General features: G+C 35.9%; 1 protein-coding gene across 1 annotated transcript in view; it reads left to right on the plus strand.

The window, feature by feature from the left end:
* Positions 1–169: 169 nt before the first annotated feature.
* LOC104166365 (polyadenylate-binding protein-interacting protein 1-like) overlaps positions 170–9,604 on the plus strand; it is a gene marked incomplete at both ends in the record, with an annotated part of 10,046 nt that continues 611 nt past the window's right edge. Inside the window, 3 exon segments of the mRNA XM_009706255.1 lie at positions 170–289; positions 899–1,080; positions 6,501–6,689. Coding sequence (XP_009704557.1) covers positions 170–289; positions 899–1,080; positions 6,501–6,689 — 491 coding nt within the window.

Consider the following 9,604-nt stretch of genomic DNA (forward strand, 5'->3'; position numbering starts at 1 on the left):
GGCACCTGCGGCTTGTCACAGAGGAGTGGTTTCTGGGTTATGGGCCTGTGCCCAAGCGAAGGTGTGATGCTGTATTGCGGCCACTCGCAACACCTCTCTGTCCGCTCCTCTCCTTTCTGAGCCCTCACATCCATGTGTGCGTTTTATCCATCTGTTATTCTGACCGCAGATGGTCTCAGTCTTCCTCTTATTGAAGAACTCCAGCCTAAAGGTTTGCCAAAAAATAAACCCAACTCAACAGTAATGCAAAGCATTGTTTGTTGGTTAGCTTTTTTCAGGTAGGTATCAGGTTCTGTTTTCAATAAATTTAGGTGCTAATCTCTAAAGATACATTTGTAAAATGTGGAAAATATGGTTTTAAAAACACTTTCATTGGATTTTTTGGCAAATGACGTACAAGAACAATGATAGCTCAGTGCCTTTGAGAATTATGTTAAGAATTAGTGTTGTTAAAAATTAGTTTTGTCTTCCATGTATTGACGTCCAGTCTTGCATTTGTATCTGAAATCTATGAAAAAAATACAAGATGAACAAGCATACCATAAGCAGATTTACTAGTTTCTCAGGTTAGCTGTTTTAGAAAACATGTTTTCATAGGAGAGGAGAGAGGTGTTTTTTCCCTTTTTATCCTTTCTCTCCCTTTTTTTTTTTTGGTCACCTTCACATGAACAGTGTTTACTTTGTGTCATGTAGAAAGACATCTAGAGTTTGCTGAAGTGAAAACTTTATCCACATTTAAGAAAAACAATAAAACCAATATATTTGAAGTAAACTTGAAAGTGTATTTATAGTAAAAGTATATTTAAACTCCAAAAAATTACATATTCTGTGTGTAGTCTGTGTGAATACATACTAGTTTAGTAATTTCTAAGAAAAGCTGTTAACAAAAACTTTTCAGAACACATGCAACAGACGGGAATTCCATCTGGATCACAAGATAACGTTTCAGTTCCTGATTCTGGAGCCGAAATGGATGAACCTCAGGTGGCTGTGGCTCCTGCAGTAACATCAAAGTTGTCTGTTAAAGCACCTGAGTTTTATCCATCAGGATACAACCAGAACTTCAATCAGAACTTCGCAGTGAGTGTTTATCTTCTCTTCTCAGTATGTGCCGATTTACTTATATTCAAATTAACAGTGATTCCTTGAGTTCTTGTATACCAGATGACTTGAATGCTGCATTTGCTGATGAGGTTGCAAAAGTTCTAATGATAATGTCCAGAGTCGTAGTCAGAATGTTAAGTGATAATTGGTGAATATTATGATGTACATGAGAGCCTTTGGTGCGGGATAGTTTGCTAAAGCTTGCTGGAGATAGCCACATTGCCTGTTGAGTACACTAAGCATTGATTACACCCAGCAGCAGCATAAGCTGTCTTTTTGGCAACTGCATCTGTTGTAGTTACATCTACACTGCATTTTAAGTAAAGGCTTAGCTGCACTTCTACACACATTTCACAGGGTTTTGAAGCAAGTGTGGGAGAAAGCTTGAACTTCAGCTTTTCTGAGCACAGACTTTACCATTCCTAAATTTACTGTGCTGTGGGTATGACTGGCTGTGATTGCCTAACTCATTGTACCATCATGTGTCTCTTAATTCCTTCAGTGATATTGTATACCAAAGAGCAAAGAAGTAGGGTTAGGCTCATTCCTCGCAGTTACCTACCCACATACCTAATGAGAATTATATTTGCAGCCAGTCTAAAGGGGAGCTTGGATCAGTATTGTAGATGCCTCACGTAATAGAAGTTTGTACTTCTTATTCTCTACTCCATTGTCTTCCGTGTTATTGCTTCAGTAATTCTACTCCAGGGAAGATCTGTGTGAATTCTTGGAATATCCTTTTGTTATGTAAGCAGCCAAACTCTGTACTATACATAAACAGATGGGAACTGTTACTTTTATAAATACAATCAAGTGATAACAAACAATTACACTGAAACAAATAGGTTTTGAATAACTTACAGAAAAACACTTGATTTGAATGCTAAAATTTATATGATGGTTTGGTGTTCTGAAATCTTTTCCTCACCGGTAAAACTGATGTTATTTTAATGTTAACAGCTTTGCCAGCTTACTGAATAGAATTACTGTCCTGGATAATGCAAGCCCATAGCCAATATACAACTGTTAACAAAATGCCAACACAAACATGCTTCAATGAATGGCTAATCTAGGGGAAAAATAACTACTTTGCCCCAGTACATATTATGTGTTTTCTATAAATAAAGGGTTTCAGTTTCAAGGCCAAAAACCTGCCATTTGGAATGGCATACATAGTGTATACTTATAATTATGAAGTTTTGAGGCTAGCAGTGTTGCTTTTCAGCTGTTTGTGGGAGTTCCTGGTTGCTGTATTGTAGGAATATGCTATGAATGTGACTCATCTATTAATAAAAATACCTCTTAAATGTTCTAGGTTTTGCTAGCATTTTATTTGGAAGTGTGTTGTAGGGACCTTAATCTAATCAGAATATACTAGGCATAGAGTAGTGGTGTTTCAGATTTCCGTCCTTCACTATTACAAAGTTTGGGGTTTTTTTTTCTTTAAAGAATGAATTAATTTCATAAACTGGGCTCACTTGCAATAAAAATAAGAAATTTAGCACACTTTACTATTACAGAGATTTTGACCATGAATTTTAAAATTTGAATCAAAACAAAGTTTTGAGAAACTTCCGCTTTTCTGACTTACTACTTTTTATCTGGAATTTTTAGATCTGAAGACTCGCCTTTATCTTACAAAATACACAGTGGTTTTGCTGTTAAGCATTTACTGTTTTAGAAATAAAGTGTTGATTTCTTGTTTGATTGTACATTATTATAATTACTATGTGTGTCCATATAACATTTGATTATTAGATTAGTTAATTTCCAGTTAGTTCTGATACTGAAAACTGTCAGTTACCCATGAAGATAGTTTAATGGGTACGGTATACAAGGCATGCTAGAATTTTCAGAAAAAATTTACCAGGACTTTGGGGAAGAAAAACCTCCATGGAATTCTCTCTTTGCGTAGAGTTGTCCATCGCATAGGAAGTTGCGGATGTCTGCAGAAGAACTGGTGACTAGATTTGGGTTTGGATTGCCAGTAGGAGTTGTCAGACTTGTTCTCTGCCATAGGTATATGATAATAATATAGCTGTCATTCCATCAGAAGGGCATAACAATGTTCTCGCTTTGTAGTTTTAGGAGTGAGATTTGTATTATCTTAGGTGGAATCCTTCCCCCTGTGGCTTTTTGTTGGTTGGTTGGTTTTTTAACTTTAGTCAATTTCCAAAAGAAGGCTAAGCAGCTTCGGTGTTGGTTTTATACCTTTAGCCAAGCGCGAGGGTGCCACTTAACCTCATACAGCGTGGGTAGGTGATTTTGTATATGCAACAATCTTTGAACTTCAGTTTGCAATAACTTAATTGTAAACTTGTTGCGTGCATATAATCTGAAGGGGAAAAAAGTTTGTTCCTAAGAAGTCTGAAGAGAAATTGAATAAATGATAAATTATTAGTGACTAAGTTCCTAAGTGGAAATGTTGTGAATACCTATCAGGTATAGGAAAGTGGTAATTAGCACACGTACAGAAACTAAGCCCAAGAGCAGATTTGGTTCATGGATCTTTTCTATAGACTTTCTGGTTTTTATCTGTATGTAAATCAGAAGAGTTTTAGTACCTATTTAGTCTTTTCATTGTTATATCTTTCAACTCATGAACTGACTCTTAGTAGAAGAGAGGCAAATCTATAATCTTTAAATTAGTGACTCTCTTGTGACTAATCCAGGGTCCCGTCCTATAGCTATCAGACATGAAGGAGAAGGATTACACAGTGTTGGCTTGACTGAGAAATCATTGAAATTAATGGAGAATTTCTAGTTGACTTTCATGGCTTTGAATCATAAATTTGTAAAGAATGTATAAGCTTACAGCCTCCTGTTAGCTAACTGCTGTTTAGAAATAATCAAGAAGGATTTGCTTTGTTTTCCTTTAGTTGATAAAGTATGTGGTGCTATCTTTGCTGTTAAATCTTTAAAAATGCCAATGTGAAATGCAAGTGGTTCGTGTCTAGAAGTTACTGGGCTAAATTTAATAAGTTTTTTAAGTATCAAGTGTTGCTAATTTAGCAATGTACAGCTTTATAATAATGTTTGAATTACTCATTTTTCTCTCCTATTTGTTTTGTTCCCTGGCATAGTTACTAAAACCTAGACTGCCTTTGGAGTTGCATTATTTAGTACAGATAGATAAATGTGGTACAAAGTTTAGCCTCTGCGTTTAGTCTCTTAATTACAAAATGGGAAGAGGAGTATGAATACAGGAACACCAGTATAACAAATGGTATTGGGGCCCCTTCCAAAACAAGGACATTCTCCTTCAAGATTAAATTCTTATCAGGTGAGTATGAGAGGAAGACACCTTCCTCTCTGCTGAATGAGGATCTCGTAACAACCCGATGGCTGTCAGAAAGAGCAGCTTCTTTTACTAGCTACAGCAATTGCATTCCCTGCAACCTGGCTGGAGAGTTTTCAGACAGATTGTTTGGAGAGGTACTAGTGCAGCTGTATGTGATTAAGCTGCAGTTGTTGCACAATAATGTCATAGTTCTGTGGAACAAAATAGTTCAAGTTTATAGTACAAAACTTTTACTGGGCTATTTGAAATTGCCTAGTAAAAATTTATCTCCTTTAAAGAAATAGAAGAGTTAGCAAGTTACACATAGGCATGTTAGCCCGCGTTCTTTGGCTTTATAAGCTCCAAACCATTAGAATCATAGAATACTTTAGGTTGGAAAGGACCCATGAAGTTCCTTTGCTCCAATCCCGAACTTAAAGCAAAACCAACTTGGGTCAGGTTCTTGAAGGCTTTATCCGTATGAGTAGTAACAATTTGCCACCATTTCCGTAAACCGAGATTTTTTTCCAATTTCTGATGGGCAACATTATGTTACTTTGTCTTTAACATTATTCACTGTTCAAATATTCTACTTAATTAAACATCATAGGAAATCTTTTTAGGTTTTTTTTTGTTATATTGATATGTCCCTCATTAGCTTAAGTTGCATACTCTTATGACATGGGTCTTTGAAGAGTCTTGGAAAATCTGCTTTTTTCCCTCCACACATTCTTCACAGGTCATTAAATTAATGTCAATACTTGATTTTCAGCAATGTGTATCTGTTTTTCTCCACAGTTCATATGCAGATAAAAATCTTTCACAGATCCACGTTGCTTCACAGTAGAGGAGAGACTGAGGCATTTTGAAGACAGAAAGTAAACGACATCCCCTCGTTACAGAAGGGGTGGTAGGGAGAGGGAGGATATAATTATCTTATCAATGTATTTACATCCACTAAGTAAAGGAGTGTCTTATTTTTAGCTCAATTTTTCATTACAGCAGATATATTTTAAAACTTTTTCATGTTAAATAATAGGTTAGTTGAGAATGCTGATATTCTGTATGCTACCCTTATGTCTTGAATCGCTAATTATAACTCATTTCTTTAGCAGTCCCTCTTGAGGATCCTGCTTGCACTTCTGCAATCTATATGAGATACTTTTCACAATCTTTTGTGTAGTGTGACAAAATGAATTATTTGTACTGTTTTATTACTGGTGACATCACAAAGTATGCTGCTTCCTTTGCTATTCCCCTCATATACTAGCATTATAATCATCCAGAACAGCATTGACTTTAGATACTGTTACATACATTAATTTCTGAATGGACAAAATTAGCAGCCCTCTGTTACATCAGTGGGAGTATAAACACTGATAAAGTGGTATTGTTCTAGTTCATCCTTTCTTTAGGGAGCAGATGTGTTTACTCTCTGGTTTTGAATCTCAGTAGCTGCAAATTAATGCAATACTCTTTGAATAGTTTCATTTCATGCCTTGTAATCTTTCATCCATTGCCAAGAGATGCAAATTTGCTGACTTTAAAAGATCAGTTTTCCTCACTCTACTTTCCACATGGGAATACTACACTCTATTTATTGTATTTCTGTAATTTCCCCCCCTTCTGCATATTTTGGAGCACTATACACTCTATGTAAGCCCAAAGTACTTGGTTTCAAATTTTCAATTATTTTTCCTTCTACAGTTTATATATCTGCAGCACAGTTCGTGTGCGCATCAGCAATGGGTGTTGAGCCTCAGTTTGGTAGTTTTATTCTTAACAAATGTACTTACTTATTTTGTTAGTTTATTTTGCACCCAACTTGACAAACTGATTTCTTCTTAATCTGTCTTTGGATGTGTTTGCTGGGAGACCCCAATCTCTATAAAAACATGCTACCTAGTTCTTAAGATGATAGCACAAGTGGAGCTTTCTGATGTATTGAGGACTATGCTTTCTAAAAATGCTGAAGTGAACTGTGTAATAAAGATCACTATTAAATATGCAGGGACTGAAGACTAAGGGCTGTGTGGCTACTTCTGGAGACAGTAAGTGTAACAACATTATTTTACGTTCCTTTTTAAATAGTTGGTATATTCTTTCACTGCTGTAGGATTCTTCCTTTGAAGATAGATACGATGGCTATCTGACTTTGGCAGAATATGTACAAGACTTCTTAAATCACCTCACCGAGCAACCAGGTTGTTTTGAAACTGAAATAGAGCAGTTTGCCGAAACACTGAATGGCTGGGTCACTGCAGATGAACCTTTACAAGAACTTGTTGAACTCATCTATCAGCAGGTAGCCTGTGTATTCTGTCTTATAACATGGAGATAATGCCTGTGTTACGTAGTGTCCAAGATATACATACCAGTATTATTTGTTATTGTAGTATTTTAATGGTTTGAATTTTTCTTCTTAGACTGAAACATATAGGGAAAGATTTTGCTCAATAAATTGAAATGGTAGCTCAAGTGTGGGATACCTAGACGGTTGATAAATTTCCCCAATTTACTGTTTCCTTTGTTGTGTATTTGGATCTCCTGGGTCACATACTAGAGTTGAAATTACAGCACTTAATTAAAGGAAGTTATATTTGAATTGTTGTATTTATATAGTAAAGATTGAAGAAACTCTTAAGCAATGTCAGAGTTGCACATTTTTATTTTATCCTGAAAAAAACCCTTCTTCACAATACAAAGATACTTTCAATTCCTTGGTATTTTAAAAATTTAAATTCTTACCTACTGTATACATTGCCCTTTGGGAAATGCTCTTATTGACAGACTTTCTTCTTCATTTGGAATATACCTATTTCAGAACGGGATAGTTGGAGGAAAGGAAAGCCTGTAATGGTAACTAGGTCCAGTCCCATTGATGGCCATGGAAATGAGGACAGAGACCTTGAGCTGAACTCGCTGCTAATTGGGGGAGCCATTGGAAAGAACAGCTTAATATGTGTTGCTTAGCAAATGAGCTGCTGTTACTGTCTTTTGGGCTTGCTGAATAGAATGAAGTCACACTTGTGCTTGCTATTTATTACATTGGGTGTCTCCCACTTTCCTGGGCTGGTTGCTTTCACAGTCTACCTTGAAGAATGCAAACTCTTACTCACCTTTTAAGTGCAGATACTTGCAGAATATTTTAATCTGGGGTATGTAGAAGCTGCATGACTGGTTGGTCGTTGTACAAAACTGTAGTCTTAAGTTTCTTATTATCGTACAGAATTGATGAACATTTAATTCAGAACAGTTTAATTAGACATTAAGATTACCTGTGCTGTGTTTGACAGCGTAATTTTCCCATCCTTTATTTGAACACATAGTTCAGGATAGTTTAAAAAAAAATTTACATATTCCATATAGCTATATTGGAAGAAAAAGAAGAATTTAATGTAAGTCTTTAATGCTGCCTTTTCTTCTCCCCCCTATTTAAAAACAAGTCCAGTGTTAGGTTTGGCTGTGCCTTCCTCAGCTGACAAGCATTGAGTGTTATCAGTCTGAAATTATGTGAAAAATAACTTGGCGCAAAAAAACTATGCTAGTATTCAAAAGCATCCAATTTTAGTTTTGTTTTATGTCAGGATTGGATAGTGTTTAAGTGTAAGTCAATTACGCTTATTATTCTACTGTCTTGAGCAGAGGCTCAAGTATTTGTGTTTCCTGGCTTATCACAAAATAATTAAAATGGTTGAAGTGTATTGATAAGCATCTGCTTCAGTGATGTTAATTTAACCCAACTGAGCAGATTTACAGATGCTAGGTTTGTGAAGGAAGAAGATTAAAACGAAGGAAACCCAAGTTCTGTAGTCTTCCGTTCATCTGTCAGGTATCTTAGGCTGTCTGCGAGTACTGATTATATACTTCCCCCTTGTTCTTCCTAATCTGTTTATGTCTCTGGACTGAGTAGAGTGCCAGTTCTCTTGTTTTCCTAAAGTTGAACACTGACTTCACAGTTTAAGAATCTTAACTGTTGTATAGTTATTACAGTGGATTGTTCCTGTTAGAGCAACTAAAATTTCTCCAGATATGTGTTGGTAGATTAGCCTTCATGCTTAGGTTGTGACTATTTTGCGTCAGAGATAAACTGGGATTACCAGCAACAATTCAGGGAAGACTATATTGCACTGTAATGGTTGGTTATTGAGAAGATGTAAGGTGGTTTTTTTGGTCTCTCTGCTATGCCAGGTCATAATACCTAAAATGTAATTGTTTCAGTATTTGATGCAGCCACAAATACAGACCAACTAATTAGGAAAATAATGATAAAAAATACAGATGAGGTTTGAAGAAAGGGGGGGGGGTGCGCATGTTTGTGTTTTTGTTCTTGTGGGAGTTTTTTTTGTTGGGAAAGACAAGTGTAATTTAAGTGATGTGTTTTGCCTTATGAAAAAGGAGGCGCCTCTTCTGGTCCAAGCAACTAACTGAACTAAAGCATGAAAAAGCTCATTAGCTATTTCACATGCTTTTACTGGAAACTAAATTCTATTTTACTATCCTAATTACTTAAACTTGTTGTGTCTTCCAAAGATACTTCAGTTTTTTCCTGCACGTAGTACAGTTACATTGAGTGCATATTTTTCTCTGCCTAGAAGGTAACTAGCTGTAATGGATTGACATGCTAATGGCAAGATACTTTTTTCAAAAATGCTAGCAGAAGCGTGCAAGCATATCTGTAACACTGACAGATGATCAAGATGTAAGAGGAATGCTCAAAGATGATAAAGCCATAGAAGTTTAATGAATTCTTAGTATCCTTGGCGTTTTTTTGGCAGTGCTGATGGTGTTATTTACACCAGAAGCTCTTTTCACTGAAGCTGTATCTGAGAAATAATCTCAAATTCAAGTTTTGTTAGAAGAGAGTTCAAAACAAGTGAAAAGTAATAAATTGCCAAACTAAGAGGATGTCTGGTATTAAGTTCTATGAGAGGCTGAATGTAGACACTATTGAATTCCCCATTACTTTTTCCATCTCTTGCAATTTTGAAGTATCAGTTTTAAGGCAAAACATTTTTCATACAGTGTATAACTTAAGTTGTGGAATTCCGTTGCTACCACCTGGTTTTAGTGTAAATATTCAACAGTAACAGGACTTGGTTTAGAAAAAAGGACCCATCAAGAGCTATTAACTGTAGTAATCCAGTTTTAACATCTGAATCAGGAGTTTGCTATTCTGCAGATTGCTGGAGCATGTACAGGAGAAAGTATTTATCTTTA

This window comes from Cariama cristata, unplaced genomic scaffold (genome assembly GCF_000690535.1).
Source record: "Cariama cristata isolate BGI_N322 unplaced genomic scaffold, ASM69053v1 scaffold32218, whole genome shotgun sequence".
Taxonomy (NCBI): Eukaryota; Metazoa; Chordata; class Aves; order Cariamiformes; family Cariamidae; genus Cariama; species Cariama cristata.